Here is a 25056-nt window from a genome sequence, read left to right as displayed (position 1 = left end):
TAGAGAAATATTTCAAAATGACTAAGGTTGGAAAGAGTGGCAGAAGAGTTACTCTGATACTGTAAAAGCAGTAAGAGGATGCACTCGGAGACTGGCTAGACTGACCTCGGTCCCAGACAGTCTACTTAAATAATTAATTCACGACTCTATGAACAAATAATTCAGAGCAAAATATAATTAATCTTAATCAGCATGGTTTCATGGAAATCAGGGCCCTGTCTAGCAAACTTGTTGCATCTTTTTGAAAGACTGGATTTTTGACAGGTCTGGATGATAAAGACAATGGTGTTGAAGTAGTATATTTGGCTTTCCAAAATGCTTTTGACTCAGTACCACATGACATTTTGATTAAAGCACTTGCATTTTATGGAATTAACAGGGCATATATTACATGGATTAAAAATTGGCTCAATGACAGACCTCAAAATGTGGCAGTTAATGGGAGATATCAGTTAACAAGGTCATAACTGGAAGAGCTTGCAAGAGTGGAGCTCTCAGTCCACTGCCATCTAATACCTTTATCAGAGATTTGAGCAACAATAAAAAATCTCTGTTGGCAAAGTAAGCAGATGACACAAAGATCAGGGAGTACAGGTAAAGTTACGGAAGGTCTGAATTGCCACCTTAAATGGTCTCAGTCCAGTAAAATAAGTTTTCATACGGAAAAACACAGGGCACACCCAGCACTCTGGACATAGGTTGCCAAGGTCTTGGGGGTTATTTTAGATAACTTAGCTGAACAGAATCTCCCAGTTCAGTTCTACAGCAAAGAGGACTAATGTGATCCCTTGAATTATAGAAAGAGGATATCAAATAGAAGGGGGGAAGAGACCGCACCTCTCCATGCACTGCAAACAGCATCTCCAGTAGAACACTGTATTTGATACTGAGGCAAATAAAATGAAACATAAAATACATTCATTGTATTAAAGAGAGGATGGAAAGATGACCTCTCTATGGGTACTTTTCATGTGATTTGCAGGCACTGGACTCATCACCTCAGAACTGCCCAGTTGCAGGACCTCTGGCAGGCAAGCCCAAATTGAAAGTAGGATGAACAAGGTCTAATTTTTTCTATTAGTTCAAGACTGCATCAGATTTTAGTAAACACAAGGGTAGTGGGGGAAAGAAGGAAGGGAATAATTGTACTAGCTCTTAACAAGCTAAGAAATGAGTCTATAGGAGGTGTCTGACATGAGGTTTGGTGAATCTCTTTAGGAAATTAGCTAATGAGAAATAATCCTATGTTTGACTGCAATAATATCAAGAAGATGAGGGGCATTCCTACATAAAAAGAAAATCTCATTTTTTCTTGTGGTAATAACTTCAAGATGCAATGAAAGGAGAAAAGCTTGACTAAGATCTTATTGTTTTCAAGACCCCGTAGAAACTGTTTAATGGAAGCAATTACAACACTGAATATGAGCATTACACACTGAGAATAAGTAACAAGTGAATATGATGGATGATATACTTTATTCTGTTTCATATCACTTGATGGTAGAATTTCTACTTGGATATTTATACACAAATAAATAAGGGTAGCAACAGTACAGAGCAAGTGCAATTTAAACTAGCACACAGTTCACTGCTATGCAGGGCTGCTGTCTCATGCCTAAATCAAGCTCACTCTGTCTCCGTCTTCTTCTCTATTGTATTTCTCTGTCTTTGACATTCAAGAAGTTTATGGTTTAAAAACCCCAGGAACAAGAAGATGTACTCAGAAGGCTCCCTGTAACAAGAAAAAAAACTAGGCTTTGAAGCTACTTGTTTTGAATGAAACCATCGAACATGCAGCGTGCTCACTGTAATTTTGCCGTTACTTCCAATATATACTTTTGCTGTTCCGATAGTCCCGCTTCTTGCAGCTAAACAAAGTGACCTCATTGTTTTCCACTGTATTTTCTTTTAAACATTGGCTGGGATGATTGAGATTCAGGAATGTGGGAAAATGGATTCCCAAGCCACGTCCATCCCCTTTAATTCTGAGCTGTAATTTTTGGCTTGGCTTGAATCACAGTCATCACATTTCAGTCTGAATCTCTCTGTAAAGTGATCTTTCTTAAACATTTCTTTCACTCATCATGGGATCAGAAACAAAGCCATTCTAGTCTTTCAGCGAAACACTTACAAACGTCTTTTTACAGCGACTCACAAGAGCTGAATTTCCTTTAAAAATGTTTGAAAAAGAGGAGGTTTTCATTGCCTGATTGTCCTCTTTGTGAATCTTGTCATCTGTATGCCATGAGCTACAGCTATTTTAATCTGTTTTTGTTTGCAATCCATTTGGTGTCCGCCCAAGAAAATGCAGGTGATTCTAATTAACTTACTGCTGAAGATGTGGAAAAATCTCAATTGTGCTACAGAAAATTATACACTTAAAACCTTCCCTCTATTATTTATAACGGCTTATTAATGAAAATGATTACATGAATACATTTACCACCTGATTCATCTTTGTTCAATTTTTAAATCAACAAGGTTTATGCTAACGGGGAAAAATCCTTACCAAATACAGACCTCAAGTACACACATCACTCACTGGTTTAAATGGAATGGCAGTTAAAAAGAAATAACACCGTCTTACTCGATGCAACTCAGTATAATATCTGAAATTAGCAAATGTTTGGAAATATCCATTCTTTCTCTGTAATACATTAGTATTTAATTTTGTGGATGATTTGTTTGTTTATTTGTTTGTTTATTTGTTTTCTATTTTAATACCTCCTTCACCACTCCTAGTTGCTCTCATTTGCTGCAGTTACTACTTCTCATGTATAGGTTAGCAGGTCCTTTCTGACCAACACTTGATTTATCTGAAAAAAATAGAATATTTACGGTTCCCTGCTACTTTATCAAATATACTTTTTTTTTTTTTTTTTTTTTTTTTTTTTTTTTTTTGCTTGTCCAAATCGTCTTTCAGGACAATCAGAAGTCTTCAAAAGCTGAAGCTGAATGGTCCTTCACCAGCAATCCTTTCTCTTAGGATACAAGTGCAGCTTACGCTTACCCATGTGGCATCGTGGCCATATGGCACTATGGGGGCTGACAGAAGGGGATTTCAGGTAGAGAGGTCTGAGACATTTTTATGAGGGTCATTAAATACTTTAAATACTTTAAAGACTTTAAATACTAGCACTGATTTTTCCTTTCTGGTAGGTAAAGCTGCTAATAGCAGTTTACCACCTCCCATCAGTTAGTATTTCTATTATTCCATGCCATGCAATATCTACTATATATATACAATATAGTCTAATATGAATGTGATGACAATGTGGATAATGTGGTTTATTTTGGGGAGAATGAAAGCCTTAATAAAGGTTATCCTTTTAGGAGAAGCTGCTGATGGAAAACTCATCCACTATCTGACATGCTCAGAACAGCTGGGGATGTAATGTTGAGTGGAGGGGAGAAGAGAGCCAAGGTATTTTGTGTGTTCAAGAAATATATACAACGCTGCCATTTCTTACATCCCAGCTGTGCCTGTTAACTTCTGGAAACATGTAGAGCTCAGCAATAAAGCATACTTGACTGATATTTACTGCAATGTGCATTATAAGACATTTTCTGTCGCACATTATGTTCTGAAAGAGTTAAGTAACATGAAAAATACAGGCTCAAGATTATATCTGTCATGGATGAAAATACTACATTTATGCCTCATTGTAATCCATTCATTGGTTTATGGACCCTGAGCCCTCCAGGGAGTGTCACAACTCCACATGATACTGCTGAGAGCTGTATTTTGCTTTTGGATTTCTGATTTAGCTGAAAGAAGTTTAAAAACACATGTAGCCTGACAACTCCCTATTGGCTACACAACTGAGGAGGGTCAAGAGTATAAACTATTCCAGCAGAAGCCAGCTGTAACTTATGCTCACTAAACTGGCTGAGGATCTGCTTGTTACAGACAGTAGCATACGAGAAATTTATGCATTTTGCTAAATCCTCCCACTTTGGTTAAACTGTGCTTCATTTGGGGATCCATCATCACCAACATCATGCCTGTGTTTTTTGAGCAGCATCAGAATACTAAGGGAAATTGCACTTGGGGGGTCTAACTCCTCGCTTAGGACTATATGGGACTTTCAGTCAGGTCCACTGACATCAGTTGGAACTGTGGTTAAAAGCTAAGGGAGAGACACAATTCTCCAAACATCCCTTACTCCCAATGCTGATTTTAAAGAGAATTTAGTGCACAGTAGGGATAAATCTTTCCACATCTTCCACAATAGTGAGAGATTAAATTAGACCTCGCAATGTCACCTCCCCATCCTGACCAGCACTACTGCTGATGGGACTTTTAACGGTTGCAAGTGGAAGAACCATACATTTGGGCACACAAAACCTTCAGCCAAAATGGGTAAGGAGTTTGCATTTTCTGGACAGCAGTACCTTTGCTTGGCAGAGATTTTTTTTTATTATTTTATTTTATTTTATTTTATTTCATTTTGTTTTATTTTATTTTATTTTATTTTATTTTATTTTATTTTATTTTATTTTATTTTTTAAGGACAGTGACTGGGATAGGAAATTTGGGATGGAATAGAGATGTTTAGGATAGAAATATAAAGTCACAGGACAACTTATTCCATCATTCCTTGTTGTTTTTAGATATAGTTGAGGACTCTGGATAGGTCCCGTATTCTTCTCTCTAACAGCCCCATTTTTACCTGACAGCTCTGCTCCGTTCAAGCTTAGATGTCTCAAAGTTATCTGTCTCGCTGTCTCCAGGAGCAGGTCCTGCCTAACCATTTGTGGGCACTTCCTACAGCCGTGGTGCTTTGCTGTGGCGTGGATGCGAACACAGTTTATCTGCTGTAGTCCAACAACGGTTAAAGAAACATCAGCTAGGCACTTGACAGCACTTGTTCCATTGCATAACACAGAAGGCTGGATATGTTTTGTATGGTTAGAAATTAGACCAGCTCAATATTTCTAACAGAAGGATTGTGCTAGCAGAACAGTGCGCTAAAAATGGAGTTCGGGCTCTTGTGTGCATCTGGTAACAGTCTTTACTTTTTAATATAAGATTGTAGGCGTCTATCTTTCTATTTGCCTTTTATCTCTAAGTGGGAGAAAACATTTAAAAATTAGAATCTTTACCCTGTGGCACGCTATCAGACACCTTTGGTGTTACAGCCCATGCCTGTGTGAAAAACTCAGGGGCTTTCTTGGAAGATAAGTGTAGATATGGCTATTCTTAGCATTGCATATCTGGCTAACATATAAATGTGATAATACTAAGGTGTGTGTGTGTATGTATATGCATAGATAGCTTCTAATTTGTGAATATCCTTCCCAGTATACATTGCATGCATTTAAAGACACACTAATGATTGAGATCATGGAGTTCCACTGAACTCTTACACTTTCTTCTGTGTGATAAACCTCTAGTCTGCAACTTCCCTCAATAAGTGAACAAAATTGTACTATTTTTGCAAAAATCATATTTAGCAAACATGACTTGACAAATACAACTGTCACTATGAAACAGTGACACTAAGCAGTAATATGTCAAAAGACCGAAACATTAATTTTAACATGACACAAGCCTATCGTGCTTACGTATTTTTCCATTATTTTCTCCTCTTAGCTGCAGGACTCTGCAGTTCTGTATTTTATTTCTCCTGTCATTTGGGACATTAACTGTCCCAAACAGGCTCAGGTCACTTAAAAGACTTTTTTTGCCTCCATTTAATCTGAACAAAATCTGAATCATCACCAAAGCAACATTAGGTAAGAAATGCAGTCAGGAAATCTACCAAGATCACAGAAATCCTGAACTGGGTTACCAACAGTGGTAAGTATCAGAACTTAAGAAACTAGTGCATACTTCACCACTTTGACAGAAGCCACTCCATAGGTCACACAGAAATACTTTTCACTTTATAGTTTTTCATCCGTACTAGAGTATACTATATTAAAGTAGCACAAAGCTCATGTATGAATTCCTCAGGAGCTCCTGAAAAGAAGTTAAGTGTAGTTTGAAATGGAACAAATTACTATCTGTTTTCAGATATTAAAAAAAAAAAAACCAACAGTAACACAAGGAGATACGAATAACATAACTGAAATGTACCTGAGACATACAAAGAATAAAGAAAAAAATACTGACTTCTGAGAAGAAAAAAGGCTAGCTGCTGGCAATATAATGCACCGGATATCTGTTAACTGGTAGCTGATATCTGTAGCTGATATCTGTTAGCTGACTTCTGGGTGAAGTAAAGGCATAAATATCACTATCATTTGATATTTTCATGGAAGATAACTATTTTAAAATTTGAGGCTACGGGAAGGATTTTGATTTTTATCATTGCCTTTGTATCTTAATTTTGACTGCAACATGGAATGATGTAAGGAAGGTGGAAATCCAATCTCAGCCCTTTTACTAGGGTTCACACAGATCCTCTGGTATTTCTGAAGACTTGGAAAGAAGAAGTTGGCATACAGTGTATTCCATATCTAATTTCCTTCTTTGGTGAAAATTCCAGTAATCATTAACGACATTTACTACAGAGACATCCAAGACAGTTCCAAAGTTTCTAGCACAGACTCTTACTGTAAGCTGTGCTCTTTGTGTTTTTAACGTACGACATACCAGAAAACAAAAATACAAGTGAAATAAAGATAATAACAGAAAACATTATGAACAATTTCTGGAGTGCAAATCCAGATGCTTCTCAAACATTATATCACGACTGTTTGCAAAATATCTAAAGAGAACATGTCTTTGCTCAGTGACAGTAGACGGGAACCTAAGCAAAAAAAACTCCATCATTAGATCAGCCACCATGGTGAGGATAGCCCTGCAGGTCACAGATCTGGGCATTAAATAAAGCAGTTTGTGAGCTGTTCTGTTTTAGTGCTAAAGCAGGAAAACCGGAATGCCTAAAGAGCACCCTTTCTAGAATCTGTTACCTTTCTGTTCAGATTCAAGTCTGGTTTACGGGCTAGCTGGGCTAGAGAATTTGAATTATTTTATTTTCAATAGTTAATTGGTTACAGTAGATGCTCAGCCTGTTTAAAGCTTAGTTTATAACCTCAGTGAAAGCAATTTTCATTAGAAGAGGTTTTATCTTATCTTTCCACTAAGGTTTATTAAAAATATGTAGCACCTGATAATTTAACACCAACTGAGTGACTGCTGAATTCTCCCCTCTCTCTGCCTGCCTGTCTCATACACACACACACACACAAACACAGGAATGCTTCTCGACTGCCAAACTATGTGCCAAGATTTTGTTCAATTTAATCTCAATCATATGAGTTAGAGAACCATGAAACAAAGTTTCTACCAAGTACGCTGACAGATTTTTAGTTCTAGTGGCTCCACAGGGCATCACTACAAGTACAGTAAGAAACTTTTCTTATTAAAGATTTTTGAGCTGATCCGTTTTCCATTTAAGTCAACATGAGCAATATCACCATAAAGAACTCAACACTTGCTAACTGATACCATACACTCATCAAAATTATTTCACTTCTAAGTAAACAAAAAGTTGTGGTACCTCCAACACCATTGTGTGGTTGCTGCTGGCACAGGAAAACCATGTGGTGGCAGCTACTCTGGTGTGTTATGTCACGTAACACCATGTCAGTTCAGGACTGACAAATCTAAACATATGGTTTGAAATATTGGGGGAAATATTTCCTGGGGAGATGGGGTGAAGAGGCAGGGAATAGCTACTCTCTGTCTTTTGAGGAGTTTTTTGTTTTCTGAGCAAAGAGATCTTGACGACTCATCGCTTTGCTCTTGCTTTGGAGGGGTCCTTGGTGATTTTAAGAGCCTCAGTATTACCTGAAAGTGGTCCAGAATCTGGGCAACTGCCCAAGTTTTTGTTCTTTGTTTTGAAATCCTGATAGAAAATCTGGATATTTACATTTTTGATCCAAATATATAAAGTTCAAGGCTCTGATCCAACAAAACACTGTGAGGAACATCCATTGACCACAAAATGGGACTTACTCGGGTCCTTAAAAAGAATCTGTACCTATTTTAGTGGACTGATCTCAGTAAATCAGGAAGTACGGAATAAAATATATCAATTACAGAGTCGAATAAACATGAGAAAGCAGTTCCTAATGGCAATATCTGTTTCTTGCCTAATGGCAAGAATCTGAACTGTTTCAAATGTATCTTCTCTGACACCAGCAAAAAAGGTGCCTGAAGGAATCACTGAGAGCTGGATCCATCTGCCTGCAGCTATTCAGGACCGAAGCGATACAGTTCTGCTGTGTTATAAAACAAAATGGCCACATTTTGCTCTCATTTACATATATGTCATTCCACTCAAACCAGTGAGCATTGTTTGTCTGCGTGAAGACAAAAAGAAGTTGTTTTGCTATATAATTACATCCATGATCTGTGAGGATCCTGATTAAAATAAAGCAATCTGCGGAGTGAATATACAACCGGAGGTCTTTACAAGACATGTTAATTCCGGGGCCGATTATCATGCAGTAGCAAATTTAGGGGCGATTTAGTTTTTATATTGCTAGCAAGATCAACTTCATAAATTCAGAGGAGTAAAAGGAACTAAAAAATCTTCTCTTAAAGAAGAGAAAACCTTAACATAAACTCTCCTTTTTAAGCTGGTCTTACTTTGCCCTCTGCCTTGCTCCTGAAGCTTTCTGTTGGTACAATTTCTCTCACTTAGGTATCAATCCCATTAGGCTGCTATATTATATGGTTAAAACATTGATGTAACACAAGCTGCTACAGCAAATAATTGAAGTAATAAAATACAACTGCAGTTATTTGCTCTCCTCAACTGCAGGCAGAAAAAAAAGAGAAAGGATTTTTTTAAACTGACCCCATAGTGTTACATACAGACAACAAAACTTTTTTTTTTTTTCCCTCTTTTATTGCAGTAACACTTTTGAAAAACATAGTGGACTTGTAGTAACTTTTTTCTTCAATTATATTTTTAAGCAGGAAAACCAGTTAGTCTACATTGTGGAATTATGCCTTCATAATTTTCTTTAAAATCCATAAATTTATTTTAAGGAGCAGGAATGCTGAAAGAATCTGAGCGTACAACTACTTTTGTTTTTCGCCATAAAGAAACTTAATAGACTTAAACCTTTTTTTTTTTTTTTCTTTCTTTTTTTTTTCTTGTGAGCATCTCTAGGCCAGACTCACTTTGTCAGGTGTTAGCCCAAAGTGTTCCATTAATGGCTGAAGTGTAAAGTTTGACTAAATGGGGTTTGCAGCAGAAATAGTGCCAGATCCTTGCCTGTGACAGTATGTGTACTACACTAAGGCACAGTGTCTCACATCCTCAGTTTATTCAGGAGAAAAAGAGGGGATTTTTTTTTTTTTTTAAATCTTCTTCATGGCTAGGATGTGGATATCCTCAAGTGTGAACTTTCCTGAATCTGACTAGGGGGTATGTCAGGACCTTCATGTTCTCATTGGCACAGGGTAAGCACCAGAGATAGTCAGCAGGCTTTAAATTTCTCTAGACTTTGTTTCAGCATGTAGACGTGTCAACTGTTTGATTTACAAAGTGTATTAACATCATTTTAATATCTAGAAAATGTTGTTTGATTCTTTCTTGTTTCATAGGTTAAGTGGTTTATTTTATTTATTAAGCCTATTGAAAAAGATTTTATGGAAAATTCTGAAGACAAAACGCCCTGTTTCCTTCTACATGTCCACTAATAGAAATATTATAAAATGCTAGAAAAAGGCAAAAGGCCAAGCTCATCTCTGGGGTAATTCCAGTAAAAGCAATAAAATTACACAAGGCATGAATTTGGCCTAGGCACTGTAAATGTTACTCTGGTGCACACTGAGTGTCTGCTTGTTTTTACTGGCAAGGCTTAAAATACCAATCCCCCCTTTTTCATAGAAATGGATACATTTCTCTGGAACAGATTAATCAGTGAAACAGGTATCAGGTAACTATGACAAAGACAGCAACTGGTTCAAGTGCCTGCCTTTTTTTGGGCTTTTTCTTCTTCTGACTAGCTTACAGTCGCTGCTCTCAGAATTTTTAGATATATATTTATTTTCTCTTTTTGCATTGTCATTACAAGACTTTTTTTTTCTTTTTTTTTTTTCTGTCTCCTTTTGTCTAATTTGTCTTGTATGCTCTTCCGTGATGTTTCCTGTTGACACTTCTCAATATTTTTTCTAACTCGGAATGTGGCTTTCTAGCAGACACAGAGGCCCCAGAGTGAATACCCTTCAGAGCCAATTCTGACTTGGACCTTGCACAACGCTATTAACTGGCTCTTGCTCGAAGAAAGGTGGCTATAGCAGGATTGCCTGAGCCCGAAGACAGATCGGGTCAGGGAAAGCTTGCCAATATGTGTGCACTAAATTCAACCACTCTTAATTTCTGCTCAGAAGAAGAAGGAGAAAAACACAAAAACATTTTAAATCACAAACTTGCAAGGGCTTTTCTCAGAACTTGGTTGTTTTACATTGCATTCGTCTGTATGTTTAAGTTTGTGCTTGCTGGCCACTTTAAAGTAAACATAGTTCAATGCCCTCAGAAACAGTTTTCCTCAGCCCACTAGAATTCCCTGGAAAAAGGCTTTATCTGCTGAACTGCTGGATATTTTTGTGCGTGTGTAATTTTTTTTATCAGCTTGTTTTGTTTCCTTTTTTTTTTTTTTTCTTTTTTATTCAGTGCTTATAAAAGTTGGGAGCAGAAGCCCTGTTGGAACAAGATAGAATCATAAAAGACTTCAGGAATCTCATCACAACCTAAACAGTACAAATTGCACATTCTTCATGGAAGTATTAGCTTTTAGTGCGTGCCTGGATCCAAGTATAATAGATTATCCCAAAGTGGGAAAGAATGAACAGTACAAAATTAGCAGAACTGGGAGCTCAGATCATTTGGTGGAGCAATATGATCTCTGTACTTTCAGGGTACTGAATGCTAAAGCCACTGGAAACAGTATGTAAAATTATATCAGAGTAAGCAAGGAAGCATATGTAGGCCTGGGAGAAGGAAAAAAGTTTGGACAATACCTTCCTAGAGGAGAATAAGTATTGAAGTTCAGTGAATGAGCTTGTAGGAAACAACTACTATTCAAGAACAATTTCTTGCTCTGAAGATAGAAATATGGAATACTAAAAGTTATGACAGAGAGAAAATACAAATAAAATACTTTTCGATGGTTGTGCAGGGGCCAACTGCTGTGGGAGAGTAACCCTGCAATGAGACTGAAATATAAAGCTGCCCTGTGAGCAGGATAGGTTTCCTGAGGCTGTCCTTCTCAAAGAAACCTTGCCAGAACGTGTCCTTTATGGCACCATCTGATGGGTTTGGTCTAACAGTGCTGGGAAGCAGCTCAGGAACACCGTACAGTTAGTGGAAGCTCGAGGATGGTGGTGAGCACACTCTGGTAAAACTACCCGCTATGTTCCAGCTGCCTGCTTCGGGTCCTCAGGAATGGGACTGAAGTATTCTGGAGTAGCAAATACATTTAAAAGTATTGCTTAAGCTAAATACACCCTGGAGGAACAAGTCGCTGAACACAAATCTAACAATATGGAGTATCACAGCACATGCCAATAAGCTGCTAGAGGTTGTACAGAGTGGTTATTAATACAAACCTTGGCAGCACAGGCCTCTGGTCTTCTGTCATCCCCACTGCACTCCAATAACCTACTCAGTACACCAGCCCAAAACGAGTGATCCCAGCAAGGGAGTCATCAGTGTTAGGAGCTGGCTGGGATTTTTTTTTTTAAAGTCTTATGTGGTGTTTTCTTCCATTAGAAAATGAGAGAATGCAAAATGGTTTTATATACTTTTTTTTTTTCTTAGCTATGTAAATATATTCACAATACTTTATATTTTTAAAACTCATTTTCTCTTTGCTTAATTCCTTAAGATAAGTGAACCCTCCCCTATGTAAACGTCCTACCAGAATACTGACTACCTTTTAAGCAGTATATGATTTAGAAGGTAATTTTTTACTATTTTCTTATATATGTGTATATATATAGGTTCTAAAGTGCTTTTAGCTGCACTTTAGTATTTAGATTAAGAGATAAAAATGATGAAAGGGACACAACCTTCTGTCATTGGCGTGGCATTTGGGAGGTGAGGTAGTTTAAAATATCATTTTTATCTTCATTTCTCTTCATCATGATGACTGTATTTCTTTACTACATCCCATACTTTACTTTGTCTTTGTTCAAGACATTTTCTTTCTTAAACACTGAATATTCTGGGGTCTGGGACTTTGTGTGTGAGTGCACTGCTACACACGATGACATTATGACTAGTCAAGTTGGAGGTATGGACATCAAAGCCAAACTGATTATTGATTTTAGGTGCTTTGAGGCGTTGAACTCTGGACGCCTTTTAAGAAATCTGATTTTCAAGTTAAAACTTTTCTCCCAACTGTATCCTGTGAAAACTGCACAGCCAAGCTCCCAGTGCCCAGTGGTCACTCCTGAAACCTTGCTGGAGCTCCCAGCCTGACCCCAGCAGATCTCCCCCAGCCCAGGCCGAGAGCCCTGCGCTCAGGGATTTTTGTCACCGCTCTTATTTAACATGATTTGTTCACTGGGGCTCAGAGCAATGAAACCCAGTAAATAATACATTGGCCAAACAGAGAAGATAACAAAAGGAAATAGTTAAGGTACTATAATAATTTTAGCCATTCTTTTTTCAGGTCACTATAATCTGCCCAAAGATAACTAATTGTTCAAAGTAAACATTCCACTCCAACCACAAAAGGAATCCATTACACAAACATATAATTCACAGTCATTTTTAGTGGGTTGTAAACAGTTTGGAATGAGCATAAAATGGGACAAAAATCAAAGTGAGCATTTAGAAATGAAAAAGTGTTTGCTACAAAAGGTCAGTCCCTTTACTTGGCAAACTATGTAGAAAAGCCTGGGAAAATGTTGAACACACAAGCAGTAAGGGAATTTTAAAGCCAACAACCTCCCTGTTTCTTTAAACAGACATCGGAACCTATAACTGGATCCTGTCAAACAAACGACAGCAAAAAAACATAACAGCTGCTAAGAAGTAAAGTTGAAAGATAAAGTTTTCTAAGCTAAGAACCTTCTCAGAAGTGGACTAAAGGTCTTTCTTAAATCTTTAAGCAAGGTTATGGATCCCAGGGTGGCTTTTAGGCATCGAATCAAATATGTAATTTTGTGTATCATTCCTGTCAGAGCATCCTGTGCTCCAAGAAAAGCAACAGAAAACAATGTCTGCAATGTCCAGCTTAGAATGAAAACTGTACCTGTAATCACCAGCCTTGCTGCTTGCAGTGTCATTTCTCAAGTCATTTAGGCTGATTCGAGAACAGTAACTCGGATTTGGGAACAGAGGGAGAAAATGAAGGACATTTCAAAAGAGAGATGAAAGTTAAATTATATTTCCCTGGAGCATTAATACTGTATTTCTTTACAAAATCTAAGTACACTGGATACCACCGATAGGTTTAAGATACTGACTGCTTGGGGTGTTCATTTACTCTGCTATTAGATACACGGGCAAATGATCATCCCTGGAAGAGAGTTGAATATCAGGTTGTTTTCACATGGTAAAACTCTACTATGAGAAACACTGGATGGCTTTTTGTATAGGTAGACTGATATTTTTATTTTTGTATGCGTTCTACTCATGCCTTTCGCTTATTAAAAAAAATGAAAAAAAAAAAAACGCAAAAAAAAAATGCCAGGACTTTTAAAGGGTCACGAATAACAAAATAAATAGGAGACTCAAGAAATGACTGGAAATCATATCTGCAGCACCACTGGTCTTGTAATGGGCCCCACCCTTGGCAGAGTGCACGGCATGTGGATTACAGAGCAGCAGAGGATTGTCCCAGGCTCTCCTTGCTGCACTGCTCAGCTCTGTGCGGGCTGGTGCTACCTATCGGATGGCCTCTGGGAACAAGGCATGGGGTGAAAAAGCCAGGTCAACAGATCAGAAGAACTCGGGGCCCATCCAAGGTAGGTGGTGACGGCAAACCAACAGAATACACGAGGGAAAAAACAAAACAAAACAAAACATGGATACACGGTTCTGTGAAAGATTTCCCCTTCAAGTCCCTGAGAAAGTAGAAAGTGGAGAAATGGTAGAAATGGTAGAAATCTTTGAGTAGCCACTGTATTTCTTAAATCTGACCATGGCGTGGTACAGAATTATTCCCTTCCCAGGTCACATCAGATACACGGCTGATTTTTCTGTCAAGGATATTGCATTAAATGCCCAGGGTCCAACATGCTTTGCCAAGACACTATTTACTTCAGTGGCATAGCTCTGTACAATTAAATTCTTCAGGCAAGAATTTCATCAAAAATTGTGAATGAATAAATAATACAGGAAGAATGAAGAAAAAAAAAAACAACTAAGCTTGTTATTCCCCCCCATAGGAAAAAAAAAAAAAAAGAAAAAAGAAAACAAAGTGACAATTGCCTTGCAAGTTTACAAGAATGGGAATAGTTTTAATTACTATCTATCTAAAACTCCACTGCCAGCTCTGAAATATGGCTGACTGAATGTATTAAGACCCTTTGCTTCCCTGTTCCATTTTAATAACTACAAAAAGAGGCTGAAAACATGGAATTCACTCTTGAACAAGTGAATCTGTGTCGGACAGACAAATATGCATTATGGAGTGAGAATTAGACCAGACCTTATAAAGCACCTCTGTCCTGAAGTGGTGAATGAGCAAACAATAGCCTAGGGGACAAACAACCAAAATCTGATCTAAGTTGCAGGAAAAAATATCAGAATAATTCCTCTGATTTCAGTGTAGATATTCATTTTAAAATAGTGTAACTAAACAGGAAATCTTGCCAACAGTTAATGACACCCTCTACATTTTTAATCTGTGGAAGAATATTACTACAGTTAGCTATTGTATGTAACGTCATCTACACAGGAAAATGTACTAATTAATATGGTTTATTCAGATCACCACTAGACTGTCTGTGCACAGTGATAACATTAAAAAAAAATCACATACACAAAAAAGAAAAAATCAATAGGTAAACAATAACTAAAAACATGACTTCATAAATAAGAATACAGCCGTACAGCAAAGTATGAAAGTTCTGTAAGCAACATTTAGGGTTAGTCTCCTAAGATCTTTTTTCCTGATAATCCTTTATCTTAAATGAAGCACAAAAGTAACATTTTTGGTACAGTATGTAGATGATATATTTTCTAAAAAAAAAAAAAAAAAAAGCAACTTCAGGAAAAAAAAAAAAGCTTTTCTACAACAGCCAATATGCCAGCTGTACTAAGTATTTAGGCCATCTTACTAAGACTATGAAAGTAAACATACAGTTTTCATTAAATGTGCCTTTCCCATAATTGGTACATAAGTATTTCCCATGACTCTGCAGTTGAGTATCTTGGCTGGAGGCGTATCTGGCCATTAAGAGGAGGGCTTCAGATCTGTTGAGTCTCAGCCATGCCGGGAGACTTGGCACCTCCACATACTGCTTCCTAATACCAACCCCGGTATAAAATGTCATCAGAAGCTTGCATAAACATTGGACTTAGCTTCACATAAATTACTGCTGTCCTGAGATAGTTTATGCCAGAACTTAGTAAAAACAACACTTTGAGTAAATAGAATGTGAGTAAATGCAAGCATCTTAATCCAAGAAAATGATAATAGAAAAACTGTATATCAAATATAAACTCATAAATACAGCGATAAAATTAAATTTTTATCTCACGCCATATGATTAGCTTTTATTTACATACTAGACTAACTAAAAGGGATAGACTTTCTCCAAGTCACAGCAACTTTGAGGGAAACACATGAACAATAGCGTAATACTCCGAAGGATGGATTCCTCTGAAGAAACGGTGACATTTTCATTTTCTCCTTGTACATTTCACACAGACAATAAACATCTAATTAGGTTCCTTGGATTTTTCTATTACGGGTCTGCAGTGCAGAGACCTTTGTCCTTGCTTCTACTGGAGGAGTGGTCAGATACCACAAATCATCTATGAAATATCTAGTGCATCTTTTGGAGAACCTGTGCTAAGATCACAACCAAGCAGTCAATTAGACATGTTCTGCATGGCGTGGCATTTTTCTACTGTAATCTCTGCCTTTCTTTTTCAAGTTCTGAAATTCTCCTTGCAATTCCTCCTCTATTAATAGTCACTTCACACATGTATCCCCTTTCTTTGTCTCTCTCTTTCATCCAGCCTCCAGCCTCCCTCCAAAAAACCAATGCTACTATCTCCCCCTACCGAACAGTCTCCAGTTTGTTAGTCTCTGACTTCCTGTCAATCATTCTGGGAATAATAATATCCCAGTGCTCTCTTTGCTGTATAATTAAAGCATGAATTTCCCAGAGTTTGAAACTCCAGGGTATTTTTATTGCACCTTTCACTATAAAACCAGGTAACAATGATGGAATTAAACCAGCCTTTTCCTTTGTGGTTAACAGTCTAAATATCTTTTTATTTTCCATTGGTTCTCCTGTTCTGAGACTCCAGTATATGACAGTGACAATGGGTTCACCCAGCCTTATTCTGAAAATAAATTTTCTATCTTTTGCAAGATATATGTTTCCCCAGATCCCTGGAACAAGTTGTAAACTTGTAACAGATGGTGATGAAGCCTCACATTTTTATACAATACATTTTAAGATTCTGCATCTACCGCATGTACCTTCCAAAGAAAATGACCTTCAGTGAGAGAAGATACACTCAAAAGAAAGGAAGGCAGTCAATGGTGTTAAGCACATCTTTTTATACTATGAAAATCTTTCTTATTAAGTTAATCAAAACTTTTAATGAGGATGAATACTCTTTCCAATAATCTCACAGTATCATGGCTTTTCAAAATAACAGTAAAAAATAGGTACCTGTACACAGTTAAAAATATATATATGTGGTTGTACTAGAATAACATTAATTTTTGTTGAATACAATTCAGGACTTAGGAAAAAGTATTGGCATTACATTCACCAGAGACTTCAGGATGAAAGTTGCTGACATTTTATCGATTTTTAGCATTTACTTACCCAGAGAAAGACTAAAACAACAACATGTCAAACAAAATATAAGGAATAATCAGCACAAATGGGTTTTATTAATGTCTTACTGCATAAAGGAAATGAAGATATAGAGTGGGGTATAGTTCAGTCCATAACTATATTATAAATTGAACTGCCTGCCTACTCTGGCAATTCAAGCAGAGTTACAAGGTTAAACTTTTGATTACTAACAAAGAAACAAAAAGTAGTATGAAACATTAATAACTCACCTCTTCTTTCAACAGCTTTTATACACAGTCTTACAAATTGGGGGACTGTAGAATTCTCATGCTCACATACCAAGTGCAAATGGGAGCCAAAAATTTGATCTGCATTTGGGAAAAAATAAAAAAGAAAAAAGAAAGAAAAACAACACATATTATTAGCAATATTTTATTTATTTATTTATTTATTTTGTCTTTTCCGAGCTTGCATATCAACTAAAAACTCAATATGGGAGATGGGCAGACAAAGTTGGAGACGTCCTTTCTGAGTCCTACTGTTCATTACCTTCTGCCCTGAGAGCAGACCTCTCAGTACTTGCTCGCCTCAGCACTTGGGTCCTTTCCCTGGGCCAAAGCTTCAGTTGTCGTTTGTACCTTTACCTTTCTAAAGCTTGTAGTCCATGGTCTCTGAGTTTGTTTGGATGTGCCATAAACTACCATGTGGGTGCAAGGGCTTCCTTACCTTGCATCATTAGGACTCGGAGTACAATTTCATCTAATCTTTACTGGAGGTTTTAATCATCAAATTACCTGCTTGAAAAATGGAAGGTACTAAACATCTTTTGATGAGGATAGCATATGTTACACCAAGTTTAACTTGTGATTTGTGTTTTTTCCTTGACAAATAAGCATTTAGCCCTATAATGCTACATTTTAATTTTTATGATGTTAAAGTTTTGATACACAGATTGTTCCTCTTAAAACATTGGTATAACCCAGTTAAAACCTTCAGATTACTAATTAGCTTCCTCCACCTAATTTCCACTCTATATATTTGAGAAATTACGTAAAGAGCAATCAGTAATGGGGATGTTGTCAGCTAGAATCAAAATGCATCAAACAGATGAACGAAAATATTCAATAAGAGCCAGTTAAATGCTGAAACAATAGGACTGTACTACCATCATTTATCCAAAGAGACAGTCTCCATATAGCATTTCAACAGAGTACTACACTTTGGAAATTCGAGTAGAGGCTTTCAAAAATGTTTGTAAAGACAGCTGAGGGGTGCTGGCACAAGGCTGGGCTCTGCAGAGCAGAGCCAACAAGCACACTCAGTCCTAGAGAGCCTGCAGCCCTTGAGAGTTTCTGTGGCACCAGGACACTTTCTCCACAGTCAGTTCCACTACCTCCCACCCCAATCAGTTTGAAAGGTTCTTCCTCAAAGCAGCACAACTTTTTCTCACCACCAGTCCAAATGCTGTTTGCTCTTTTTCTGCTTTGCAATGTAGCTTTGCCTTCCTATCATTAACCGCTGTTATTTCTTACTAAGCTTGGACTCTTTCGCAGCTCGACTGCTTTTTCTTTCCTAATACCTCAGACTAAGGAATAAGCCGGGAAACAAGACAGGGTGCACGGGATGGCAGGAGTTTTGGGCTTCTTGACATGCATCAAGGAAGCTTATTCCAGTACCTGGCAATGTGTGTGATCTGCATTCTGGTAGAGTATGTCAAAGCAAGCCTGAATTTAAGCTAGCCAGAGTTTCAGCTGCAGAAGGGATGGAGGACTGGGTTCGCAGAACTACACCAAAGAAGGTTGTGTGCATGTGTGGCGTTAAGCATTAGCGAACAGTCTGTTACATGTTTTGGGGTTATGTTTCTGACAAAGCACAGTCTGGTTACATTTTCTTCATAAAACATTTATAGCTGCCTTCAGTGGTAATTATATATACAGAGATTTATGATTAAATGTACTAGCACTTCCTCTTTTGACATCTTAATTGTTTTTTAAAATTTTCGCAAAGACCTGTCAAATTCTTTGCATAATATGGAATGTTCTCCAATGTAAATTATGTTAAACAGAAGCAAAAATATATCTTATTTGCTTGACAAAGACACTTGTAAACAATTTCAGGAAAAAAACAGCCAAGAAACTACACCGGGTTTAGATGGCCAGTATGTGAAGAACTGAATGGAAATTAATGCAAGGATGTTCAGCAACTTCTCTTCTGTGCTATAACTGCTTTACAACCAACTTGCAGGACTTTGTAGTTACTCTTTCAATCCGCAGTATGAATGCAGAATACTCACTATTCTTGGGAGGAACTTTTGAAAAGGCTGGAGACTGATTTGCAATTCTCACCTCGTCCATCACCCCTTTCCTGGATGTGGATTTTCTGGATTTGGACTTGCATCTTCTACAGCAAACAGTTTAACTTTGTTTTATGTACTTTTCAGTTTACAGATATAGTGACATTCTATATTTTGCAGTTAAGGTTATAAACACCTTTTCTTCAGAAAATAGGCACCGGTCATCAAAAGACACTTTGGTAAAACAATGATACAGAACGGCTTGGTTTTGTTTCTTTGTTTTTCTCCTAGAAATTCATGAATTTTTAGAAGTACTTGATCTAATAAGTCACACAAATATTCTGAATACTGGGTGCAAACTCCATGACTATTTCTAGTCAATTTATTTTTTCCTGGATCTGTTTCTGTACATACACGTGGGAATGGCAGGAGTTACACTGCCAAATTTACATTCAGAGGTAACAAGGATAGTTGAGCAAAACTTATTTAATATTTGTGCAGAATTTTAAAAACAAGACATTATATGAATGTTATTTTTTTTTACACTAGATTTATGTGTAACTAAGATATAAATATTGGTTTCTTACTCTTTTATAGGTATCTATATATATATTAAATTGCATCTAAGGAGAAACTATTCAGAACATCTTTTCAAAAAATAAGAACTGCTCCCAAAGGAATAAAAGAAGCAAAAAAGCCCTTGTTTGATTTACTTGAGATAAGGCTCTTCAAAATTTCTTTTTTTATGACTTAAAAAAAAAAAAAAAAAAGAAAGATGTACACAACACTCCTAACCTCCTGTTATGACAGTTTATGTTTCCTATCCAGCTTATTTAACTCAAATGCCTGGGAAATAGACACAATTACCACCTTATGGAATGCTACTTAACTTTAAATGCTCCCCTCTGAATAGAAATCCACTTTATCTTCTCAGAGTTATTCCAGTTTCTCAGGAATTATTTCCTCTATAGGCTCCTGAAATGCTCTTGTTTCATCATTTAAAAATTTAAACTAACAATTGTTCAGAAATATCTTTTATTAGAACAAAGGCAATTCCCATACAGTGGATTCTGTTCACAAGAGCTTGTACAAAGGAGCTGCATACTATGCCCATATACAGCTTTAATCATTCACTCTTTCAGCTGTTATCAATTTAAAACCAATGAAACTCCCACACTGAGTCCATTTGAGCAGTCAATTTTAATATCTTGGGGCATCTGTAGTTATTCTGAATTGGCTGCAAAAGCAGAACTAACAAGTTAAGCTCTAACCATAAGTCTACATCAGGCTGGTAAACCATACATCAAACACAGACAGTTAGTCAATACTGTAGTATGAAAAACCAACAAGCATTTTTAAGAAGAGCAATATATTCATAATATGTTTGGTGGTATGGTTTACATTACACATCCCTGGTATCTGTGCTTTAAACCTTCTATTTAAGATGGTGGGGTGTGTGACAGCTTTGCAGATGGATATAAAATGAGACACCAGAAGAGGAGAGAATGGACATTCGCAAGTTGTATAATATAAAATGATGATTACAGCTGCAATGAATTGCTCCTTCTGGTGAGCTTCAAGTTCTCCCTGAGTCTGACAGAGCTGCTCTTTCTGAGTAGCTTTCACAGGCTGCAGCAAAGCCACTAATCCTGAGCTGCAGAAATCCAGTCTATGGGAGACAATACTTCTGGAAAAGAAACAATTAAAACAAAATCACAAAAGCCACATCCTCACTGAGAATGCCATTGTTTAACTGTTTTTGGTGTATAGGGATGAGATGTGGCCACACTGAGAAGGAATTCATATTCTAGTATTTTTCATTAAAAAAACAGGGAAGGGAATCGCTAGCATTCTGAATTCTCGGGCAGAAGCTCGAATTCTGACACAAGAGGAGAGGGCATAATAGTGTCATGCCCAAATTTTTAAAAGCACGAATTATACCTATGTAATGTAATTCACTGCCTTCAAGGAGCGAATACTCGTGGAGTTAACTCTGCTACGTCTGGATTTGAGCTGCTGGGCTACCAAAAGCTTTGTATCAACATCTAAGTTGTTGGTCTTCTTGGTATGTTTGAACATTGGCAGGAAAAAGGGGAAAAAAGAAGGAAAAGGCAAAATAAGAGGAATGTGCAGGGAGGGAGACAGAACAGTAGGCAACACAGCAGAGAATTCTTTTGGAGGGGGAAGAAAGGTGGTTGGAAATGCCATATTCTGAAAGGTTACTTCCCCGTGCTCCATGTGTGGACTTGAAATACCAAGTCAGACACTAAAGTGATGCTCGTCACTGACTGGGGCTCCAAATAATGCCACAATGCTTTTACAGTAAGTGGGCCAGATTCTCAGCTGACTGAAGTCAGCAAGGTTGTCAATGGAGCTCCCCTGATTTATGCTAGCTGGGAGTCTTGCCAGTCCTTTTAACATGGAGATTTATTATATAACGTTGATCTGTGGTGGTCATCAATTAAAAAAAAATTACATTTGTGAGCAGTTACTGTTAAGTGGCATATGAGCTACCAGATTTGTTTCACATTCTCAGAAAAATAGAGAGTAGTGTAGACACTGGTCTCTTTTAAGAAATTATGGTGTTTTACTGGAGACAAGAGTTCATTTGAATTCAGAGAGAGTGAGGATGCTGTACTCCTTTTCAAAGCAGGTCTCAAAAATGAGATATTTTAAAATTATCTGAATGATTTCTGACCATCGTGTCATGATTAGAGCAGTGTCAATGGAAACATCACTTTGTCCAGTGTTTGGCCATCGAGAGGGTTTGGAAAATGTACTTCAGAAAGTCCATGTAGTGGTCAAAGAAAGAAACATCCTTGTGACCCACTGTCCCCACAAGTCAAAGGAAACATTTCCTAACTTTTCCTAGGTTATTATGGGCACCAAAACAGTTGCTAAATTTCTTAATAATGCAGAAGAATTACAAAACACACCCCAAAATAAGTCTTAATCTAAACCTTTGGACTTCTCTTGAGCATTACACTCACTACATTGAATTACTCCAAGGTCCATTGGGACATGTGAAACAATTAGGATGTTTTCCGTCGTCTAGAAATAAGATAATTGGTGATCTTTGTGCTGTTATCTGCACAACCACCAACATATGCTCAGCCTTGTACTATAGGCTATCAATCCAAATCACAGCTAGTTCTTTTCACCAGCAATTGAATGGCTTTTAGATTCATCTTGAAAAAGTTGTAACGGTTCCAATTTTTATGCTGTTTTGTTTTTTGCCTTAACTTACAAAATAAGTTTCATGAAGTTCCTTCAGCATCTACCCTTTGAAATAATAAAACAACAAGAACAAAATCTAGGTATCTTGCCAGCTGCATTTTCCTCATTTCCCATAGCATCATTTGTGTTGTTAATCATGCATTTTTCTTTTCCTTTATCTTTTAACATTTTCTGAAAGAGAATTTTGTAATAGTCTATTGCCAACACAACCACCATAGCTTTAAAATCACAGTTTCATAGAAGCATTTTTTTTTTCTGGACTAGAGAGGCTCAGAAATCAGGAGGTTAGCAGGGCAATATCAAGTTGAAGGTTGGCAATTCATTTGGGGCAATATTAAATCATGACAAAGCTCAAACACAAAGATCAAAGTTCAATTATAAAGTAGTTCTAAAAGAGAAGATTTATATATTATTTTTCTAGCTTATTAGTGCAGATTCTGTAAATTCTGAGAATATTTCAATTCCAAGGAACTGCCCTAGCATATAAATTTGAACACAGTTATTCTTGAAATAACACTGTTAAAATGGCAGGCCTGAAACATGCCTATTTTCTCCTTCTAGGTTTGCATGCATGTGTGGAAATACACCAACAAAAGTGTGCGTATAGCCCCATACATGTTACACAGAAATGATTCAAAATTCTTCTATTACAAAGATATTTTGTGTAAGTAGAAGTGAGATGGAACTATGAGAGCTGACAATCTTCATGGGATTTCTCACTGGAGCATGAAAAGCCCCATGCACCAGCCCATTGCAACAAGTGGAGCCAGCGTGCTTCATGTTCAGGCTTCTCATAGGAAAAAGACTAAAAAGCAAATGGGACAGTGATGACAAAAATAACTTTTTGTCATATAAAGCAGCAGTTCATTCTCAGATTACCATACAACTAACTTTTACACCCTGGTCACATTCCCTTGTTTGATTATCATCCTCCTATTTCTTATTCTTCCCATTTGACAAAAGCATACTTTTTTTACTACAGATATTTCCTACATCCTACAGGAACAAAGTTTTGTTAAGAGTTAAATGACAATCACATAATTTCTAGATTTTCTGATAATACTGTTGGCAGAACAAAGTACCCCAGGAGATCAAACTGCTATTTAATTTTGAAGCCTGTATTCCCAAATTTGGTTAATGCAGAGAAATGTGTCGAGTCTTCTGGCCAAGTGTGTACACATCAGTGACTAACAGCTCACAGAACTGTGTTTAAGTGAACTTACCACCTTAAAATGTATTTACTCATGACTATAATTTACGTGTTAAATTTATTGGAGTTTTGGTTCCAATGTGACATACAATGTAAAAAATCAATATAGATTTGAGAGCTTTATAGTGCCCCTGGCAAATATGAATAGCACTTGATGAAAAGTGAAGGTTTTCACAGCACCTACAGTGCCACTGCTTTGGAGTAATTAACACCACACGCTTCGTAGATATTTATATCAGTTCTTCACTAGCACACAGAACAGTTCTTTGTCAGAAATTCGGTACCGAGATGTCCTGCAAGGCTTTAGACACACTTTTATTATGAGCCCCTATTTTAAGGGATTTACAATTCTGACAGAAGCGCTTCCCTATGGGATAAAAGTTAGTATGTGTGTTCTGAGAGCTGGAGGAATTTTGCTCATGTAAAAATTGGTTAACATTTTTTTCCCTGAAGAAACAAGCAAATAAATAGTTTTGAGAGGTTTCTGCAACCATTTCATTCACCTTTAGAAAAATAAATAGATGCATTTTATAATACAAAATTTGGCAGGCTTTTAATTTTTAATCTGGATGGTTGCATTTTGTGATTTAAAAATATTCTAATGTGAGCCTAAAAATTAACATTTAAAAGTGGTCTATGTATAAGCACTGCAACTGCATTTTCATAACATTTTAACAGATTAAGGGATAAACTCTGGTGAAGACAATGAAGGAACCTTATCAAATGTGCATTTCACATAGACTTACCGTAGATTGGAATTAAGCCATGTTAACGAATCCTGCCTCATTTGCATGGCCAAAACCTAATCCTAATGAAACTGCACGGTAGATAACTTAACATGTTTTCTTTATGGTAACATTAGTTTGGTAATAAAATTGTGCTGGGTACCGACACTGAGTTACTGTGCCACAAATCATGCATCTTGTTTTTCTGTAGAAGAGTATCCCAGATAGAACCAAGCTATGTTTACGAATCAAGACCTTAATGCAAGTGTAGCCAAAACCAAATGCATCTGGCTTTCCTAGAGAGATATATTAGAGCATGGATTTGAGTTATGCTAATGAATCTGGATTTGTTAGCAGGGATCACATCTGATCCGTATGTAACACCGCAGGAGATTCATCAGCCACACTTTATTAAACTAAAAAAACCCACCCCTAAATCCAGAAATTAAAAGACTATAAATTACTACTCTATTACTGTAATAACTGAAACAAACTAATATGATGCATTAAAATCCCACCCTAAACCCACAGGGTACTTCAAAGAGGCAAAACCCTTCTATGTATTGAAATCAAACACTATGAATCTTTAAGGACAGATCCTGAAAGTTTGGTGTGTGAGAGTGTG

At 37.1% G+C, this 25056-nt stretch overlaps 1 protein-coding gene across 5 annotated transcripts in view; it reads right to left on the bottom strand.

Moving 5' to 3' along the window:
- The window catches only part of ARHGAP15 (Rho GTPase activating protein 15), a 332536-nt gene that overhangs the window by 110977 nt on the left and 196503 nt on the right, over window positions 1-25056 (bottom strand). For all 5 annotated transcript variants that reach the window (XM_040560622.1, XM_040560623.1, XM_040560624.1 and 2 more), the window contains one exon: window positions 17236-17334. In XM_040560622.1, coding sequence (XP_040416556.1) covers window positions 17236-17334 — 99 coding nt within the window. The remainder of the gene's footprint in view (window positions 1-17235; window positions 17335-25056) is intronic.

This window comes from Cygnus olor, chromosome 6 (genome assembly GCF_009769625.2).
Source record: "Cygnus olor isolate bCygOlo1 chromosome 6, bCygOlo1.pri.v2, whole genome shotgun sequence".
Taxonomy (NCBI): Eukaryota; Metazoa; Chordata; class Aves; order Anseriformes; family Anatidae; genus Cygnus; species Cygnus olor.
Note: the sequence above shows the minus strand (reverse complement) of the source record. Positions and strands in the feature narration are given on the sequence as shown.